The following is a 22,113-nucleotide window of genomic DNA, read 5'->3' on the forward strand; positions in this document are numbered from 1 at the left end:
AGTATTTAAGCTGTCAGCATTCCTATCTGTGTCCTGCCTCTGGCCAGCAGTGGGTGGCTGCCTGCAGGTGAGGAGCTGGAAGATTGTCACTGCATTTGCACTAGGAGATGAGTTAGTTGGAAATGATGATTTTTATTCAGTAAAGAAGGTGGGTTTACAGGAAAGGAAGAGCTTTTACTTAAAAGAAGGGAAAAGCTTAAGAAAGTTCAATTTACCTTAAAGCTTTCAAGAGCTTTGGATGAAGAGCCTAAAGGAGACAAAGATACCTACAAAGACCAGTGCCCTGCTGAATGCAAGCTGGCTGGCTGTTGTGAGAGGCTGCCAAAGCAGGGCTGGCTGTCTGTGACCTGTCATAGCAGGAAGTAATCAGTTCCTGGGAGATATAACAGTTCTTCAACCATTCTTCATGTGCCATGATAAATGAATGGGGGGAGATTGGGTGAAAGGTAAAAAATTTCTTGTTATTTCTTAACTGTGAGACTTGTGGATATAATTTAGTACTCTGATAACTTACCAAAGCTTCCAAAAATTAAATAGGAGATTGTAAATATCTAGATAATCTGCTTTTAAATACCAATGAGAGCAATAATGTAAGGAACCAGAAACATGAACAAAGCTATTAAGGTGCTCTTCTAAGTCTGGAAAATCAAAATGAAATGAAGGAAGATAACTTCCATCTGACATGGTATGTGTTGATGCTTGTTCTTCACTGAGGAACCTCTATGTTGTTACATAAAACTGTTGGGGTGTGCACAAGTTGTCCTCAGAAGCACCCTGTGTTACTGAAGTAGCATCTGCTCACCCTGTGCAGTGAGTCCCTGTGCCACATGTGTGCTGTTAGATCCATGCAGACTCATGAATTTTTGGATCCTGAATCTCTTTCTCTTGGCTAACTCTTGCAGTGTTGCAGAGCTGATGTGAAGGCCTTAGCATTAATTTAGATCTCAAGAAATCCTTTCCCACACCATTTCTGCTAACATTCACAGATGCTACCCGTGAGGTGGCTGTCAGATACTGAGTTATGCCAAGCTGCTCTGGAATATTTTTGTGGCTGCCTCTAAAGCAGTTTATTCTGTAGCTCTTGAGGTCACTTACCCTTGCAAAAACAAAAGGAAGAGTGAGAAGTTCAAGCAAATGGAAAGGTTATGATCCTTCCTGCATTTGTATGAATGATGAGACTTCTCATTATAGTGTACTCATCTAATTAGGATTAGATTTCAGTTGTATCTCCCTCCTCCTCATTTTCCTGGGGTGCTCTGAAATAAAGGATGATTCCTTTTCTGCACTGAGCTAACCATGCCCACTGTAAGCTATGACATGGACAGCAGGTCTACAGCTTTAAGTGCAGCACTGCACAGTGATACCTGCACTAGCTACAAAAGAACAGTCTGTGAGTGGCATTGCTGAAGAGCTGTGCTGTTGGCTGTGGCTAATTAACCCTTCCACAGAGCTATGGCCATACAGCTTTTGAGCTTGTATGTCTGCACGGTGCTGTGGTTACAGCTGTGGAGCACTGGGTACCAGGAGCCAGCAATCCCCAGATTCATCTCCATGCTAGCTTCCATTCTCCAGGGTAGGTAGATCTGTGCAGCCACGTGAGCTGCTTGCTTGGAGAATAATGTGTCTTATGAGCTGACTAACAACAGGCCCTAAAAATGAACTTTACAAATGAATTATGAATCCAATCTTATCCCAGAGAGCTCCAAGGAGTTGACATGGACATAAATGGAAAACTTGTTTGCCCTTACCATTCCTACACATGATCTTTTATTTGGTTTGCTTTGGAAACCCTGTCTTAGATAATAGCTGCTCTGATGATGAGCCTTCATACCATAGCCACTTTGGGACAGCAGAAATACCATCTATTGTGCTGCTTGTTTCTTGCAGTTGTTTAGTCTCAGCACTGAGCTGTGGGACTGGCTCCCACCAGACCCAGGGTTTCAGCTGAGTGATTACACCACACACTGTGGAAGGCAGACAGTTAGTTTCTAAATTGGAAACAGATTCTTATCCCAGTGTCTGTCTTGGCAGTGTTTCCCTCCACCCATACAGATCTAAGGCATGTTGTATTCTCTGATGCCCCTCAGCTGGTGGGTGGTCCCAGTTGGTCCATTAGTGTCTGCCCGAGCCCGCCCAGAAGCTTTCTTGGTTATGCAGGTCTAAGGAGAATAAGATTTTACTTATGATGGTGAATATGGACAATGGAAGTGTGTGAGTGTGTGTAAAGCTGGCTACACAAATCATTTAATCAGCCATAGAGAGCATCTCCCTTATCCTTCAACTAAGGATCTGCCTGCAGAGCAGACATGAGTGAGCTTTCATTTAGCCCAGTAACGAGGTAGGTGTAATTCAGTGGAACATCACTTTGCTCAGCTGTACATGAAGGATTGTACAGACTTTGTTGAAAGCCATTGGGAGATAGTTTTCCTCTGTTCTGAGCAAAGCCACACCTCAGTTCCTCAAGATGTCTGCCTCTGTTTTTAGTGTCTATTTTAGCTATCAGAACACCTCTTGGAAACGAGACGAAGGATGCTAAGTCACAGTGTTTTCCCCCCACATTATTCAATTCATCACAACAACGTGGAAGGCTTAATACAGTTTCAAACCATGGGTTGGATTGATTTAAACCAGAAATTAGATATTGAGAATCTGTGCTATGAGGGGAGAGGGATTGAGGGGGGGAAATGAGATCCAGATTGTTTTCTTTGGGCTCAGAAGTTTTCACAGGCGTTCTCAATAATTCTGATATATTTTTGTTGCTCCTTGCCCTGCTAGTGATAATGGAGTGATTGGTAGTTGTTCCAGAGCATGAGCCAACATTATAGTTCTAAAAAAGAAATGTCAGTGTGCAGCTAATTAAGGGATTGAAATGGCCAAATGTTCTGGGAGCATGAAATAATTGCACTCAAAGCACAATCAGGTCTGGACAAAAAGTGGAAATACCCTCCTTGAAAAATTTCTGTAGGCAATTGAGTGAGGAACATTTCCGTCCACTGCCTGTTTCTGAATGGTGAAGACAATTTGTAGGCCAAAATGCTAGGTCTGCATTAGTGATTATGTCTTCACAATTATTAGATTCCTTTTGGCCCAAGGGACAATGTCTGCTTCAGTTCAAGCTGAAAAGTCCAATCTAATGGGGATCTTGCTGAGCTCTTTGAAATCTTTTACATCCATGGCACATTAATTCCCCCCCACACCCCTTGCATCTGGATTTAATTATTCCATTTCTTAAAAACAAGAACCAGCTGCAGTGCTGGAAATGCTGTTCAGCCTCCAGTCATATTCTGGTTCTTCTCTTCTGCTGATATGGGTACAAGATGGAACTGAAGATGGAGACAATCCACATACACTGGGTGTGAGTTTGCTCTCATATTATATTTAAGCAGTTCCATCAATTTCATTGCAGCTGCTTCTGATCTGTGCCTACAAAACTGAGGGCAGAATTAGGCCTCTGTTCCCTTATGCCAGCTAGCAGAGGTGGTGCAGCTGTGCAGGGGTAGGTCTGTTTGTAGTGTCCTTGCCTCTTCTGAATTGCTTTTCCTGAGAGAGGATTCTGTGCTGGTAGCATGCACAGAGTGTTCTCTGTGGTTACATCTGCATCAGCCAGCTGAAGAAGGGTAAGAAAGACATGGTTTCAGGCACTGGTTTGTGATCATCTCCATACAGCCTTATGCTTCATTTTCTGCTCTTGATTTTACTCTTTAACAGATTGTGTTTTTCCTGACACTGCCCAGACACAGCTCAGAGCATGGCATCTTTTAGGATGTGTTCCCACAAGGCTGTCTGTATGGGACTGGTCTTTTCAGGGCAAACACAGAGAGCACTTCAACATGTGGACATGGACTGTGTTATGCTACTTGGCTAGGAGGTCCCCATACGGCTTTATTCAGTAATTCTGATGTAGCCATTGACTCTCATCTAATGGTAAGAAGACATGGCATGTTTCTTTACTTAGCAGTGGAAATGATGATTTTCCTGTGAATATATAACGGCACAAAGAATCTCTTTCTTCCACAAGAAAAGGTTCTCTTGGATCCACACCAGTGTTTGTTATTTGCAGAGTTTTCTCTTGAGTGCTGAAGTACACATAAAGGGATGTCACTGCACAGTTAAATGGTCTGCTCTGAGACATTTCAGCCTTTCATTATACCCATGCCTACCAGTCTTGGGCCAGGAATGTCATTTTGTCTGTTGCAAAATAAACTCAGAAGGAAAAGATTATTCTGGCTTTCAGGACTGTTGTAAAGGGAGAGACAGCTTGGGGTGCACTTGGGGAGCCGAATCTGACAGAACAACACTTGAAGTAGCAGTCACAGCACATCAGCTACCAACTGACTGCTAAGTTTGCTGTCAGCTGAGCCTCGATCGTAGCTGACCAGCAGTACTTTGCTCTTTGGTGCTAGAGATAGAATCTTCCAGGCCTGAGAAGAATCTTCAATGGGCTGCATAGATATTCAAACATTATAGAGATAGCAGATTCTTACTTCAAAGGTTTGTCCAGGATAGTAGAAGTGAGTGCAGCCTGTGCACAGCTGAGCCTTACAGAGTCATGAGCTTCTGATGAAATGAAAATTAATTAACCTAAGAACCTAAATCTACCTGCAAGAACACAAAGCTGTCTACCCTATATCAGAAAGACTTGTATTTTGTGTAAAAGGAGTATTTTTTTGCATGTTTTTAGTGTTTTCAGCCCTTCATGTTACTTCTTTATATACTAAGAGGCTAGACAAATGACTGTAGCATAATTTATGGCATGCTACCCAAATCACAGGAGCTGTCCTGATCATGGTTTTTTAGCCCTCAGTGAAAAAGAAAACAGAAAAGTATTGATTGTCTATCTATCAGTTTTTATCAGACAGAGATGCCTCTTAAAGTAGGACACAGGAGTAAACAGAGGCCAAATTTTTCAAGTGTTGTTGAAAACAATCAAGCGAGGTGAGTGGATCAATGGATTCTTTCCTTCTTGACAGGTTCTCATCAAGGTTTGATGTTTCTCTGAGATAAATGGTTTAGCCAAACAGAGCTTTAGAGCTGAGCATAATCCTGTGCTCCTGAAAACCTTCATCTTATACAGAGGTAAATGAATACTCTAAACATCCTCCACTGGTTTTAAAATCTGTGGATCTAAAGGAGAGACCTGTATGCTGGAAATGCATGGCATTGCCATGGAGACAACAGCCCTCTGCTCCCTGGGGACATTTCCAAACCCTGCCCAAACATACTTGCTTTTGTTTATTTATTTTTATGAGCAGTATGTGGAATTGGCAGCTGCAGTTCTGAGGCCCTTTTGAAGATTGTTTGCTTAGGCCAACTTGAGATAAATAGCCTGCTGCCCTTCCTAAAAATAAAGATGTTTTCCTACTTGAATATCTTCCAGTACTTTCATTTATGTAGTTATTCATTAGAAATAAGAACATCAGAGAAACAAGTCTGAGAAAACAGTCCTACTGTACATTTGATGCTATTCCAACTTTTCTCATCTCCTTAGAATAGATAGGACTCTCTTCTAAAGAGATTCCTGGACTTTCTCATCTATCATAGAGTCTTCAAACCCACCCAGAATACCTGTACCCTTCAGAAATACTCAATTGCTGTCACACACTCACAGTGCAAGTTCACTTCTGGTGTCTCATTCAGCAAGAAAATACTGGAGATGTCAACATATTTACTTCTGCTTTTCAGCCAGGACACAACTGACTTCCAGTGCATTTAAAGAGGGACTTCTAAAATCTAGGCTGCCAGTTGTAAACTGATGGGCATTTGATAAATTTCTTGCTCTCTGGGAGCAAAGTAACAGACATTTCAAATTTCTCAGGTCAGAGATGTGTTATTCCTAAGCAGAGACACAAAGATGTAGTACTTCAGTCTACTGGGGAAACTTTATGCAAAGAAAAAGAGCTGTCATAACACTGTCCCCCACTGTCCTGACCCCCCTGCCTTTGGTGACCTGCAGAAGAAACCTCTCTCCTTTTGTTGCCAAAACATGAAATCCAGTGGATGTACCTGTGTGCAACTGCAGTTTGGTGCCAGCTTGTGCTGCTGGTGTGCACTACACTCAGGAGACCTGAGCTGTGTGCAGTACACTCAGGAGACCTGAGCTCTTTGCCCTCTTACACAGCCACCATGCATTTTATAGACCACAGAAGAGGTGCTTAACTTAGGCTGAATGTTTATTTAGCATATGCAGCATTTATGAGTGACTGCAGGGAGTCTGCAAAGCGTGTGTGTACAAGGGGATGAACAAGGGTTAAGTGGAGGGAAAGGATAGAGCTCTCTTTGCTCTGCAGGATCCTGGCTGATTGGGCAGAGCTGAGTGATAGGTTGGACTGGTTGATTCTGTGATTCTAGTGTTGATTTAGCAATGCTGGCTGGTAGACTACCACACTCTAGAAAAGCTATGAACTACACTTTCTGTGTAGGGTCAGCACACAGGAGAACCTGCAGATATTTCTCCCTTTCTGAATGCTTTTATATATAGGTGCTTGATGACAGCTCTGGTCTTGTCACTCATGCTCCTGCCAATTTCACACAAACATTTATTTATTTCATCTAGCTCTCATGCCCCCAAATGTTGCTGCATTTGAATTTGCCAAAGGAGAAGGAATAATGCTGTGGGCTCAGATTTGTGCAGTTACCATTTCCTCAAAAGCATAGTGAGCACTGGTAGCAATGAGGGCTTTGAGGCAGGCAGCATGTTCTAACAGGTCTCTTAATACATAGTGAGGCACTGATGAAATCCATGGCTCCTCAGTTTGTATTTACAGCACACATTAACTCTAGTTTTTATTTATAGGTTACCTTTTAGACTTGTCTATATTATATGTCTCTTGTTGCCAACGAGGCTTGAATGTCATTTAAACAGTCTTACAGTAAATGCCAACCTGATGAGATGATCATTCTTTGGCCCTTCTTGGGGGAGGCTTCTGTACTTCTCTCTGGCTGTTTCTATTAATGGAGCATCTAAACATTATGCTGATGGGTTTTGGATCTCCACCTGCCCCTCCACTGGCTCTGACAGCCCTTTTGCTATTGTCCTTCTTTTCTGCTCACGCTTGTGCCCTCTCTGTCATTCCGTTTCTCCTCCTACTCCTCTTTGCCTTTCCCTGCACCTGGTTCTAGTCACTCACCCACTTCATGGCATACCCTTCACCTCTACTCTACTAACATTTTCACAACAAGAGTTTCATTATGTTTGAAATTAACAAATGGAAAAATATTTCTTCTCACTGAATAGTTGAGAAACTCATCACTGTGTTTCTGTGCATGAGCTCTTCCATCCCTAACTATGTTCATAAGTTTGGACTTAGGAAAACACATTCTTCTGCTCACCTCTTGTGTGACCTAATGAACATTAACTCTTCACCCAACTTCTCTATCTGTGAAGTGGAATAATAACTACAATTACTCAGAATCACAGAATGTTTGAAGTAGAGGTCATCTACTCAAGCAGGGCCATGTAGAGCTGGCTGCCGAGTCCTGTGTCTGCAGCAGTTTATCCAGTGTAATCCCAGATTACAGTGCCCCAGATGTACCCAGTGTAATCCACAGCAGTGACACAAGTCAACAACTTCATGCCATGTAAGAGAACCAGCAAGTATAATGAATATCTTCACATGGACAGACATTTCTGGTAGTCCTGATTTGTTTGTTTCAGGTGCCTGCAGTGAAAATATAGCTGTTGCTGAATCTAAGAATTACAGTATGGGCTGTAATCTGGGGCTGAAAGAACTTCTTTAGCTTCCAGCTAAACAGATGTGCATTAAATCAATTTACATATTTACACAGCACTGCTTGGCATTGTGCTAGCTTTCCTTTTTTGCTTTCTTTTTCCTCTCCATCCATTTTAAGGAATAGACCACTCTCTGGTATTTGAGGACATCTTTTATGAGTGACCTCTGATTATTTACTGCCAAAGCATATCAGATATATAAAAAGAGAGTCAGGAGAAATTGAGAAAGTTACATTTAAGTGTTAAAAACCTCACCCAAAAAGCTGAAACTAGATTTGTAGGAGAGCTTTTTAGATATTATATATATATATATATATATATATTTGCCATTGGAATGGGCTGCTCAGGGAGGTGGTGGAGTCTCCGTCCCTGGAGGTGTTCAAGAAGAGCCTAGATGAGGCACTCAGTGCCATGGTCTGGTTGATTGGCTCAGCCTGATTGCTAGGACTGGATGAGCTTGGAGGTCTCTTCCAACCTGCTTGATTCTATGATTCTCTATATATACATATACATAAATATATATTTCCCCCAAATTCATAAAAGAAGGAAATGTGAATATGGAAAAATCTATTTATGATAGAAGTTGCTTTTGTTGAAATATCTTTCAGGACATTTGTTTTTGTTAGATACAGTGTTTTAAACACTGTCCTCTTCTTGAAAAGACAAAGAGCTGAAGCTCTGAAGGTACAAATAACATTAGTTCTGCTGGTAACTTCCCCTTTCAACTTGTTGTGTGTTTTTTCCTTAGTTTGCTACAGGCATCTTCCTAGACCAGATCTTGCCCATGGATAAGGTTACTGTGAGCTCTTGCAAACACTGAGTTAGTTCAACTCAATTAAAAAACCTAGAAAATGCCCTGATGTTGCCTTTTCTAAGAGCTGTCATACTTCTTTCTCTCTAGACTAAATTACCATTTGAAGAAAGAAACAAATTTCAAATTCCCAGCCCTAAAGTGGCAGTCAGTTCAAGACTCTCTTTGTACCTGAACCTTATAAATCCTTATGAAGTAATATTTCTGAAGCATCTTTGTCTTTCTCTGGAGAATGAGGTTTTCAGAAGTTAATAACTGACCCATTGACCAGAAATGCTCTACCATCAAAGTCATTATAAAGAGATGGGCAGCAGCCTTGCTCAACACCGTGAAGTACTCCACAACATGCAAAGGCAGATATTTGCTCTGCAGTTTTAGTTCTTCTCTCTTCATTTTTGCTGAATTTACCTGAGCTTAGAATCCTCATGACTGTAGAGAATTAAAACCAAACCAGCTTGCCTGCCAGCTTCCCTTCAGGCCTCCAAGCTCCATTTATAATTTCTATATGCCTTCATTACCCCTGATCTACAGTATCAAATTCTTCTGAACTGGGAAGGTCACATTCTAAGTATTATTACTGGAGAAATTAATTCGGTGTGTGACATCACAGCCAGACAGTTAATTACTTCGTTTAATAAGAACCTACATCTGTTAAAGAACTGTCTGCATGCAGAAAAAGCCACTCTGCAGTCCTCACCATTTCAAGGGCATAAACTTGATGCAAATTAGCCTTTTGCAATTTCAAATGCAGTTTTAAAATGGTAAACATTTCTGAGTGGAATATGTTTTGTAGCTTAGTCTCTGAATCAATATTCATGATAGCTTTATAATAAGCACCCAGGTGTTGTACATTAAATTCCCATATTGTTCTCCTGAATTTCTGACACTGGTAACTGTGAAGTATTTATTACTTCCAGTGCTCCACTGATACTGCAAATGAGGGATTAACCAGAAGTCGGTGAAGAGTTTTGGCCACAACACTGCTAATCTCTTTTTATCCACTTATCTTGTCAGGTATCTCAATTCTAATTGCATGTAAGGAGATTACAAACTAAAGCATTTGTATAAATCACACAATGACAAGTTTCTATCTTGTTATCTAGCTTGTAAATGTAAAAACAAATTCTTTCTTGCCCATACAGTCATTCAATGCAACAACCCCACCCCAATATTGTAACATCTCTTCATCATCACAGATGTTTCTACCTGAGACCACAGGGCTATGGCTGGTCTGGAGCCATGCATGCTCTGTCTGTCTAGTCTACAGCTGCCAAAGAATATATCTGATGATTGAATTTAATCCAGTTTTCCAGCTGTGGCTATGTTAAGCAACAGCTTAACAGTGTAAGATGTCCATCATTTATAAAAACAGAGTGCTTGAGCTCTCTTCTGAATGTACTTAAAATGCGATGATTACCTCAAGGGAGACATGACAAAATCCTCAGTAAGAGCCCAATTTGAAAACTCCACTCAGTGATTTATCCCTGACAAGTGGGATTAGCACCTGAGGAGTTATCATCAGCTTCCAGAAGTTTATTTTCAGTGACAAGAAAGACCACATTATGATGCCAGTGGCAACCATGTTCCTGTTTCAGACAGAGAGCTTAGAAAGTGCAAAACCTGAAACTAGCAAGGCTGAAACTAGTTGCTTTAATTCCGGGTAAAAGTCTGCTTGTGGGGGCCACACAGTACAAAAGTTACCTGTATTTCTGCCTCTTGTGTAGTAGAGTCAGAGAGAGAGTGTGTCTATGGCTAACTGTACATGGGTGATCCTCAAATCAATAAGCAGAGCATGAGCAAGATGGGAAAATGATAAGGAAACCTCCCCCTGCCCACTGTCACTCTGTGTTCTTGTTCCTTGAGTGGACTTGTGCATGACTCCACTTGTAGTAGTGATGGATCAGGGACTCCTGGAAAACAGGGCATAGCTGAAAGCCAGATGGCTTTATGCAGAGCAACACGATTATCTATTACCTTGACTAAGTAATTGTATCCAATTAAAGTCAAGAAAATCCTCTGCTGAAACTGTTTCCAGACGGTTACCCAAGTGGAAAACAAAATGCCATTCAGCAGCAGAGATGGGGCTGGATCCAACACAAACATTTCTCAGCCTAGGCATTCTCCACAGAAGTGCACAGTCATTTTTTCCATATACAGTGGGAAAGACAAAGCCTCTGCTTAAAAGGCATTCCTCTCCAAAAAGAGGAAGGGCTGAAATGTTTTAGTTGTGTGCAGGCTGGCTAAGGCTAAAAGATTAATATCACTCTCTGCTCTAATGTACTTGTTAGGACAGCCACTAAGTAAAAAACTTGCTCTTACTGATGCTCACTGCTAGAAAATCTGCAGCTGGAAAGGTAGCTATTGGATTTTCCTCTTTTAAACAAAGAGCCAAGTTTATTCAAGGAGAAGAATTTGCAGGAAAAAGGATAAATAATTCTGCTCTGTTTCCTCATTCACCACCCTCCACCCAGTCTCCACAAAAAACTCACATGAAGTGGTCCTTCTGAGTCATACTTTCACCCTCAGATAAGGGAGACAGACAAACTACAGCACTCCCTTACAGATTTCCAGATAGAAACAACACTTTGAAAGGGATCAAAAAATGGCCTTTAAAGCAGGTATGGCTGTGCCTATGGGACACTGAAAACTGAGAGGGTAAATCTGAGGCTTCCTTTGATTTCCCTTTTGCAGCAATTCCCTCCAGCCCACATTTCTGGCATTTCCTGGTTTGATTTTGTGAAAGTCTTGAACGATCCAGAGTAAAAAGCTTTCATCTATCTCTCCCTCCCAAGGGCAGTCCAGCTCTGGACAGAACAGGCAGCTGCTGGGCATGGCTGATGCTAAGGTGCCATTTTTCTGGGCTCTTATAGTTTTGGTTAGTTTGGTTTGTTATTTTATACTGGAGCAGATTTTCTCTGGATGAATGCTTGCTTCCACAAAGTGCTTTCAAGGAAAGGTTCCTGGAGCCAGGACTGGGGAGCACAGCATAAGGAAGTCATGAATAGCTGACTCTCTGCGGCTCTCCATGGGCTATCATCCAGGCTCACAGGTGAAAAACCACAGTGAGAAAGCCTAGGACATACTGGCCTCATGTTAGTTTTGGCAGGAAAGAAGTCTGCTGATCCCTGGCCACTCAGAACTCCTTTTGAATGACAGCAGCGGGTTGCATCTGGGTGCCACATAGCCCAGAAATGGCCCAGTTTAGGTTCTGGTTCCATGTGTCTTTTTATTCCACCTGATGCCAATTGTGAAAGGCTGAACGAGTTCATTTCTATTCCCTTTGCTTGGGAAGACAGAGACAAACAATGATTCAGAGCCTTACACTTTTAGCTCGAGCAACTATTTTCAGATTGCATTGGAAGTTGTTCATGCAGGTAAAATATTTTTATTCAGTAATTATTAAATTATGTTTCAAATTAGCATTCAAGTGTGCCAGTTCTTCCCATGCTCCCTGGCTTCCATATGGCATGACTTAAAAAATAACATTTTGGTTGATCTTACAGTCTAGAAAACTTGGAATAATATTTTCTAAAGGATTTTTTTCACAACCCTCTATTATTTTTTGGCTCATATTAGGTATTTTAGTAACTCCTGAGTGCTGAGGTTTTAATACTGTTTATGGTTTGTCTTAAAAGAAACAAAGAAATAAAGGACTTCTACTATCTGAAGCATTTCATAGGATCATAAAATCAGTCAGGATTTAAAGGCACCACAAGAATCATCTAGTTCCAACCCCCTTGCCATGGGCAGGGACACCCTACCCTACATCAGGCAGGCCACAGCCTCATCCAGCCTGGCTTTAAATATCTCCAGGGATGGGGCCTCAACCACCTCCCTGGGCAACCCAGTCCAGGCTCTCACCACTCTCATGCTGAAGAGCTTCCTGCTCATGTCCAGGCTGAACCTACCCACCTCCAGCTTTGCTCCATTCCCCCTAGTCCTGTCACTCCCTGAGAGCCTAAAAAGTCCCTCCCCAGCTTTTTTGTAGGCCCCCTTCAGATACTGGAAGGCCACAATGAGGTCACCTGGGAGCCTCCTCTTCTCCAGACTGAACAGCCCCAACTCTTTCAGTCTGTCCTCATAGCAGAGCTGCTGCAGCCCTCTGAGTGTCCTTGTGGATGGCCTCGTGGAAGCTGTCTGGCTTGTAGTCCCCTGGCTCCTCCTTCCTACCCTTTTTGAAAATGAGAGTTATGTTTCCCCTTCATGTTGGGGCTTCACCAAACTGCCATGACTTTTGGAATAGAATAGAGAAGGGCTTAGCAACCTCATCTGCCAGTTCCCTCAGCACTCGTGGGTGTATCCCATTGGGTCCCATGGACTTGAACACTTTCAGATTCTTCAGGTGATCACAAACTTGGTCTTCACTTATGATGGGCAGTTCTTCCTTCCAGTCCCTGCTGTTATCTTCCATGACTCCAGGAGTGTGGCTGGAGGCCTTTGCAGTGAAGACTGAGGTAAAGAAGTCATTGAAAACCTCAGCCTTTTCCATGTCACTTGTGAGCATTTCACCTCTTTTTAGAAAATGACTGACTAAACAGTCATACAATCCAGCTGAACAAGAATGATAAAGCCAGGTCATATTTACTTCATTTTGCTCAATCTTTGTTTGCCCTGCCAAATTCAATGCATCCTGATTGATAGTTAGGAAAACCTCTTTGAGATCATGTAGCAACAAAGACTTAGATTTCAAAAACTGTGGAGCTCTGACAGCTTTGTCTACTGCACTGTTCAGCAGTTGATCAGTTTTGCATTAGGATGCATAACCCAAATATCTCCAGCTCGTGGTCCTGTCTGAAAATGAACTGGGATCAGATCCAGACGTTCTAGAGAAGCAATTATGATATAAAAACCAAGAGTGTCTGTATTATGGTGTTTAAACTGTAAATTATCAGTAGCTGCTTATATATTACTTGAACCTAGACCTATTTTACACCTCTACTGAACACCAGGAGCTCAGTTTAATCAGGACAATGTCTTCTTCAGAAGCCAATTATTTCATTGCTTTAAATTCCCCCTGGAAAAAGGGAAAATTTAATTCCTTGCTTCCCATGTCATGAATAAGAGTGGGCACAAAATGTGTATTTTTGTTTTTCACTACCCTGAATGAGCATTGGGGCCTTTTGCTGGGATTTGCAAGGTGCTTTACCTTGAAATAGAGAACATTTCCCACTATCTCTCTGCTCTATCCTGTGCTTCCATTTCCTTCAGCTTCCTATGATTTAAAAGGTTTGGAGTCTGGCAGTTCTACTCCAAGCAGCTGATTTTCATTAAAGCTTTGCTGAGAAACTTAAGCTAGAATCACAAACATCTGCAGTAAAACTTCCTCTCCACTAATAGATGTTTCTCAGGATATAACCTTGTTGTACCAGAAAAAAACAGCAGCTACAAATCCAAATTGCCCATTATGGGAGTTAACCTAACATAACCTCAAGAGTCTGAAATGAATTCCTTTAGAGATCTGCTTTTTTAAAGGTAGGTGCAGGTCCCATTAGCTTAAAAGTATGTAAATGTTCCTGTCAAGCTAAAACCCTTTTTGGCTTACACCTCAGGATTAAGTCTTCTGCTGTTTCTTTTAGTGCTGGTTTGTTTTGAACAGATTAATGCCACAAGTGAGGATCAGATTGTGGTTTCTCTAAACAATCTGCAAGGCTTTCTGCTCCAACCTTTATTGGGGAAGGGGTGAAGGCAACTTGGTGATAGGTTGAGGCTTTTTTGCCAAGTGGCTGAGACTTAGGATTGTTGCCTTTTTATGTGTCTAATGTGAACTGGTTTAGAAAGGTGAATTTGTCACAGGTGTTCCAACTTTTATGGGGGAAGGGGTGAAGGCAACTTGGTGATAGGTTGAGGCTTTGTTAACAAGTGGCTGGGACTTAACGATTGCTGCCTTTTTATGTATCTAATGTGAGCCGGTTTAGAAAGGTGAATTTGTCACAGGTCCCATGCTGATTCTTGCTTATAGCTCTAGAGAGCCAGAAAGAAAGCACCCCAGCCCAGCTACTGTTTCTTGCATTTGAAATTTTCCAGCAGCAGCTGGTGGTAGAGGTCAGGTGGAAAACATGATTGCCAAACATGTCATTTTCATGTGCAAGCTCTGTCAGATACCTTCTGCCTCTTACTTTCTCTTATAGTAAATGGCTAATTTCGACTTGACTGTGGTAACTGTTTCCCTTAAAGGGCTTCTTTTGTCTCTCTGCCTTTTGCCTGAGCCAAACCCACTGATGTTGGAAACAGTTTTTTGTCTTCCATCTGTCCAACAGTATCATGCCTTCTTTCACTCTGGGAGTTGGCTTCCTGCTTCATCTCAACTACTTCATTTTTTTCTTTACTCTTATGGCTCTTGATTATCTCATTCTTGCTTTATTTCTTTCCTCTCCTTTCGTCTTCTTCTGTTTTAGCTTCTTTCCTTTCCCACTGTATGCTTCACTTTTCATTAAGAACTGATCATTAAGAAATTATCTTTTCTTGCTTGTCAAGTGTCTGCACAGAACGTCTCTTCTTTCCTCCCACTTACCCTTCTCACCCTCATCTCCTATACTGGGCCCTCTCTGCAGTTTTCTTGACCTCATGCAGTCCTTTACGTAGGAACAAAATGAGCATTTTCCTGGATGTCACTTTGTGTTCATTTTATGTTGAAGTGAGTGACTGCACACTGTGAATCACAGGGAATAATTTGACATACTGTAGTATTTGAAGTCTTTTACCATTGTCTGTTTCCACCTTAGACTCTATGAGGAGCTTTCTTCCTATTAGGGAACATAATCTACACCTATGTAATTGAAACCACGATGTGAGTGGAATCTACAAATGCAAATGTTGACAGCAGCAGGTTGGTGATGTATGACCTGTGTCTTACTTTAAAGGCATATGTTTGACAGTGGGAAATTACTCCTGTTCTCAGAAGTAATTTCTGGTTTCCAGTTTTCACTGTGCCTCACCAAAACTGGTAATGTCTCATCACCCTCTTTCCTTCTGTGTCTTTGGGAGCTCCAAAGAAATATTCTGATGATTGCCATTGAGTTCTTTGCTTTAATTTGCTGTCTGTCAGTCAGTTTTATGTCCTTTCCTTCCATCTCTGATGAATCTTCCTTGTAAAGTATTTTAGTCAATCTCTGACATAATGCTGCCAACCGTGGTTGGGTGATACTGATAAGCTGAATCCAGTGCTTTCTGCTCATTTTCTTTCTCTCTCTCTCTCCCTACACATCAGGATTTGACACTGTAACATCTTCCTTACAACCCCTTATTGTCTTTGTGAGCCAAGAAACTTAATCATCCTAAAAAGCATACAAGCAATTGAGTACTTGATAGTGTTTTTCATAATGATAGACAGATGGATAAAGTCTCCAGTGCTTAATTACCTTTGAAATTGACATTTTTAACTAACTTGTGGTCTGAACTGGATCACCTTCAGCTTTCAGTTGTTGCATGTGATGAGACCTTCATGTGTTAGACCAGCAAGCCTGTTGCTATTTTTTTCTAACCTGTGTATTTACACAATGAGCCCATTTTTTCCCCCTTAACTTACTGGCAATGTCTCACACCTTGCAGATTTCTGAAAATGTTGTGTAGAGCAGAATCATTTGTGGGACAAATGCTGTCCAGTGGGCAGAAACACCATGGCCTCTGCCTGCCCTGATGCTTTCTCCTGCATTACAGTGGCATGTTTCATGGTTCAGCTGGTTGACACCACAGCCCACAGTGATGCCCCATCCCATGGCTCCACAACTCTACCTGGCAGGTCTGTCCCCTTTGTATAATTTGCCGCTGTTCAATGTGACCAACAGCCTCTGTCTGCTCTGGAGAGCTGTACACTTGAGTCAGTATTTAGATGATGGAGCTGAATGAAACCATGCTGTGTAAGGCAGTTGAATCTCTGCTGCACTGTGAGCTTTGAGTCAAGAATTTGGGCTTCCAAAGAGGTTAATTCAGACTTGCTGAGATAAGCCCTGTTCCTGGGGATGAGGGAGAGGTGGTGGACTGTGGGAGGTGGAATCTATCAGAGGACTGAAGGAAGTGTTCCTTCTTCAGATGAGAGACTACCACATCATCACTTCTACATCAACTTTTGGGCTTAAAACTGGTTCCCCAACTCCTGTTACAGCTACATACTTGGATTGATGGCTGAGAAGGTTCTCACAGTTACAATCCCCAAAGATCATCCTGCTGGGCTTCCTTGGAAATTGCCATGGAGATAGACACTGATATGCAATAGTAAGGTGAATGTGCAGCTAGCAAAGGGGCTTGAAATCTTGGCTTCCTGCAACCAAGGCCCTTGACTTGACAAAAGCAGGCAGCATCATTCACTTGCAACTTAGAATCCAGAGTCTAACTGCTGCCATTGCAGGGCCTGAAGTAAACTGCTAGAGCAAACAGCAGTCAGTGAGACTGTTGGATCAAACTGGACAAATGAAACTTTTGGGAGGATTGAAATGGGTGAAGGAGAGTAAAGTGTCATTCCCCTGCAGTGTCCAATATTGCTCATAGCACTTTTCTGGGGTAGAATCTAATAAATTGAAGCAGTGAGAACTGTGCCATTGGGAAAACCATAATGCCCAGTCATGTTGAGAAAGGCTATTAATCACTTAGAATCATAGAATGAAGCTTAGGTTGGAAGGCACCTCAAAGATCATCCAGTTCCAACTCCCTGCCAGAGGCAGGGACACCTCCCAGTTGAACAGGTTGCTCAAGGCCTCATCCAACCTGGCCTTGAACACCTCCAGGGAGATTGTGGATCACAGAATCACTGAATGTGATCTCTGATGACATTCAGTGATCCACAACCTTCCTGAGCAACCTGTGCTAGTGTCTCACCACCCTCACCGGAAAGAACTTCTCAACATCCAGTTTGGATCTCCCCTCTGCCAGTTTAAACCCATTACTCTTTGTCCTGCCATTACAAGACCTTGTCAGTAGTCCCTCCCCAGCCCTCCTGTAGGCCCCCTTCAGATACTGGCAGGCCAGTCCAAGGTCTCCTGGAAGCCTTCTCTTCTCCAGGCTGCACAGCCCCAACTCTCATAGCACTTACGTCCGTTGTCCTGTAAATAGCAGCTACATCCAGTTCTTAAATCAGGCATTTCATTAAGGGACTTTGCATGTTACAAGCAACAGGTGGCCATGCAGCTTCCCAGGGCTGGTCCCAGGCCAGAGGAGAAGAGCTGTACATTGCACATGACTGAGCCCATCCGAGCCTGGGGACTGCTCCACAGAGTCCCTGAGCAGTGCAGGCTTTAGCCTTCAGTTTTCTCACACAGGTCATGTTTCGTGCCGTGCCCCTGGCAGAGAGAGCAGGCGTTTCCTGAGGCTGCCCAGCTGCTTGGAGCTGCTGCAGCGAGTGGACAAGCTCTGCCCGGCCCCATGCTATCCCCAGCTGTCTGAAAGGCTTGTGCACTTAGTTCCACGGCTGTTAGTTCTGGCAGTTGGAGTGAAGGGAGAAAATGAGCCTTGTGGTATCAGAGATTACAATCTTGATGCTGTCCTAGTGACAGGGCTGTGCTAATCTCACTTCAGTTTTGGATGTTAGAACTACTCTTTCCCTTCCCATGACCTTATGTAACTCAGTTTGCTTCCTACTTTACATCTCCCACGCATGAGACATTTAGTGTCCTCCCCTCCCAGTGTATGCTTGAGTAATTTATTTTCTCAAGCTATATTTTTGAGTAGTCCATTCCTGACACAGCCTTGCTACAACGAGGAGGCTCAACCAATCCCAAAGCACAGGGGTTGCAGGAAAATTCTCCATCATCAAATCGTTTCTCAGACCTCTCTGATTTCTTTTGTCACCAATCCCAAGCTCGTACTTTTTTTGGAAGTCTTAAAAATCTCTGCAGGTGCTTTCCTTGCAGATGGTTTCCTACACATGTTGGTTTTTTATTATCCCCACTCTCACTGCAAAAAAAAACCCAACCTCAGGTTTGTGGCATTCAGAGACAAAAGCATAAAATCCCCCAGCAGAGTGTTTGTCACCAAGAGACAGACTTTCTGGAAGTTTAAGTGAATGACAATTGCAGGAACTGCAACAAAAGCAAGCAGAAGAAAGTGTTTTGACAATTAACCCTTGTAAAATAGTTCTGTTTGGACAGGCCTGTTTAGTTACGTTGGCAAGAAAGTCAGAGACGTGCTAAGGCAGCCTCACTGCAAAGCACAGCAGCTGTCTGCTCGCAGCAGGCAGGGCATGGGTAGGTTTTGAAGTTTGTACTGTATCTCTCCAGCCCCAAAATGTGGCATCTCAGACCCCCCCCCCCAAAAAAAAAAAACCTCCGGTATTGCTTTAAGGATCAAATGATTAAGCTAACATTAACCAGATGGGAGCTTCAACACAGACAGATGAAAGCAGAAAAGCGGAGACGCTAGAGAGAGAAGTGAGTTACTGTACCTCAGCAAAAGGCACCCAACTTCCAGTAGCTACTGCCTGCTGCTGCCCTCTGATAACAGTGGCTTCTTGCGCGCTGACCGCTGCGCTACCTTCAATGTCAAACAGAAAGACGCTTCCCTCACTCGAGGCTGTGCTGGAGGAGAAGCATCTCAAAAAGAATAATAGAGGAGAAACCAGGGGCCAGGCGGAGATCAAAGCCATTTCCTCCCCTCACATCCAGCAGAGGTCTTCTAGCGTCTCAGTAATTGTTTACCCTCTTCTGCAATCAGCCCCCCTTGGCTTAGTGGTGCCTCAGTTATTTTAACTTTCTTTCAGCATTCCTTTTCCAGATGTGGCACTTCAAGGCAGTCTAACCAGATCCTGATTTGAAAGAAAACAAAAAAGAAAAATACAAAAAAGAAAGGAAGGGGAAAAAAAAAAAGGAAAAGAAGGGAAGAAAAAGGCTTTTGCTGCCTCCCTTGTTCACTCTCTGTGCCTGTGGCTCCTCTTTTTCCCCAGAGGCTCCAGCTCAATAACATACAGATGGGCAGTGCTTAAGCAGAGAGTGTCAAACCGAGATTGTATTCCAGGAAAGCACCGCTGGCTCCCCAGCCACCTTATCTCCCCCTGTCAGGATACAGACTGACGCTCTGCTCGGTGCTCTGGCTTCCTTCACTTGTTCACATCATTCCCTTTTTTACCTCGTGTAGAGAACCTCCCACTCAAACTTCGCCTTTCAGAAAAGTGAGGTCACCCTTTCCTCCCTCCCCACGCCACCCCTCCACAGCTCCATCAGCCTGCTCCGCCTGAAGCTTTGCCTCTCGGAACTGTTTATTTTTTAACCTTTTCAGTTTATTCAGTGCAAGGTAGAAAGGTGCCAAATGTATTTAAAAAAAAACAAGCACTAGACCAACCTTTTCTTTTGGAATGTGGGAGGGGAGGCTGTGGGCAGGAGGTGGAGTGAGACAGCCTGGCTGTGCCATGGGCTAATAGGGCTAAGTGGTTTCTCTAACACGCTTCATTCAGACCCTTTCCCTCAAGCCCACCTCTCAGCTTCTCGTTGGCTCGTGAAAAAGGACATCGTTCACTGAGATTTTGGAAAATGACTTCATTCCTCAGACTCATGAACTTTTATTTACAAAGAGCATCTTGTATTCCTTTTTCAAGAGGTGCTTTGTGAGGCCCTGGTAACAAGGCTTGCAGTGTGTGTATGGAAGTGAGCTGAATGTATTGCCTGCAGCTGGCCGAATTTTATGACTGCAGTCTCAGAAAGACAACGCAGTAACCCTTGATAGATTCTGGGACAAAGTCAAGCATAATTACACTTAATGTGCCCCATTCTAGCTAAGGGGTCGTACCCTGTCTCTCAGCTGTCCTGGTGTGCTGGGGTTTGTAGCACACTGTTGGTTTGACAGGCCATTGGCTTCTCGGGCTTCATTCTGAAATCTTGAAAGAAAATGGTTTATTGGGCTTTATTCTGGGGGTGGATTCCACCTTCCTGCCACTTACCCATCAGATCAAAGGTGTTATGAACCAAGGAAAAAAATCAGTGGAGAACTAAGGGTAAAATGAAGTGTTTTGGTGATCCTCTTAATTCCTACACACCTGTAGGCACAGCTTTGGGGCTGTAAATGCTGTATAGATGTTGTACAGGGACTAAAAAGAGATCAGGCACCAAGAAACTGCCTGATCAGAAGTGGTGTGGCTGAGAAGGCAAGGTCACTCAAGCTTGTGAGACAAAGTATTAACCAGCAGAGCAAAATAAGCTATGTGACCTCAGGCTGTGAGGTTCAAGATCAAAGGCTGTAGGAGGAAATAAAAGATGACCATGGTGGTTGCGAGTAATTCCGTCCTGAGTGCAATGGAAACATCTCTCAGTTCCCTGTACCTGATAAGGTGGCAAGCATTCTGCCTCCCAGGAGCCCAAAGGTGAGATGAGGGCTGCCAGCACTTTTCTATCCCTTTCTGCTCATGGCAGTGTTGGGAACAGCCTGGAGACTCGGAGAGCAGAAAACCAGTGAGGCTTCAGGCAGGACCCCATGAGATTCCCATTAGGTCTCCTGCTATATGGATAAGTTTGAGGCTCAAGAGAGCAACACGTGGGAAGGGAATACTGAGGCTACGTATTAGCACAGGAAGGAAATATTGAAGTGAAAGCTGAAAGATAAATGCAGAAAATGAGATGCAATTTTAAAGACAATAAGCTTGAGAGGAAGATGTGAGAAGTCCTCGATTCAGTATCCATCACAGAGAAGAAGTTATCCATGAAGAATTTGAGAAAGGTACTAGTACACAGTGAAGGACTGTGTTAAATGGTTTCTTGAGGTTTTTCTTAGCTCTCTGATCTTCATTTTTCCTAGGAAGTCATTAGCTGTGATGGTTCTGGCTCTGGAGAACAAGCCTAATGACAGTGAAATAAATCTAAGGTGTAACACTGGTTTGCTGCACTAGATAGTGCCTGCCTTCATTTGTTTTCTGGCTTGGGTTGCAACAATGAAGGGGAAAAAATGTTTGTTTCCAGAACATATGGAGAGAATTTTAATAAAGAAAATTTCAGAGTAGAAGACTTTTTAAAAGAGCTCCTTTCAAAAAGGTCATTTGCAGTGCACAGTAGGTTTTGGTGTGTCCTTTCATCTGTTTAGTGTGGTGGTTTGGGTAGAATTTAGGACTGGGAGCCTGTTTCAAGGAGTATCAGTGTGTAAGAGGTATTGAAGACCAGTAGTAGGTACCAGTCATTATGTTGAGCTATCAGCAGTTTTGACAATGCAGTTAAATCAAGGAATTAAAGGAATTCTTTAACCCTGACAATTTAATTGTTGGGGTTTTTATTTTGAAGCTTTATTTTTTTAAAGATATGAGGATTCAAGAAAGGGACTCATGAGGACAAATGTGAGGAGATCTATTTTGAGAGGAGAAATGGAAGAGAGGTAGTAGAGTATGTTGATGGGGAGGTGACTGGTTATGCAGCCTTGAAAGCACACACTGGGCAGGGTGCCCACTGGAGGAGAACTCACAGTGAACAGGGACACCCTGTGGGAATGCAGCCTGTATGTAGCCCACGAAGGTCAGGGACATCCTTGACAGTGTAGATTAGGAAGGGGTTAGGAATGTGTTGGACAGAAGTTGAGCCTAAGGAGAGGGAAAGAAGAGATTTCATTGAATGCTCAGTTTGTTTTCTCACACTTTACTCAATATCTAAACAAGTGGAGAAATGTTTCTGTT

The 22,113-nt window shown here is 42.8% G+C and overlaps 1 protein-coding gene across 2 annotated transcripts in view; it reads right to left on the minus strand.

The window, feature by feature from the left end:
• The window catches only part of LAMA4 (laminin subunit alpha 4), an 87,334-nt gene extending 67,772 nt beyond the window's left edge, over positions 1-19,562 (minus strand). For both annotated transcript variants that reach the window (XM_064170110.1, XM_064170109.1), the window contains exon 1: positions 18,913-19,562. In XM_064170110.1, the coding sequence (XP_064026180.1) occupies positions 18,913-19,113 (201 nt within the window). In that variant the 5' untranslated portion in view covers positions 19,114-19,562. The remainder of the gene's footprint in view (positions 1-18,912) is intronic.
• Positions 19,563-22,113: the final 2,551 nt, after the last annotated feature.

The sequence above is a fragment of the Pogoniulus pusillus genome, chromosome 33, assembly GCF_015220805.1.
Source record: "Pogoniulus pusillus isolate bPogPus1 chromosome 33, bPogPus1.pri, whole genome shotgun sequence".
NCBI lineage: Eukaryota > Metazoa > Chordata > Aves > Piciformes > Lybiidae > Pogoniulus > Pogoniulus pusillus.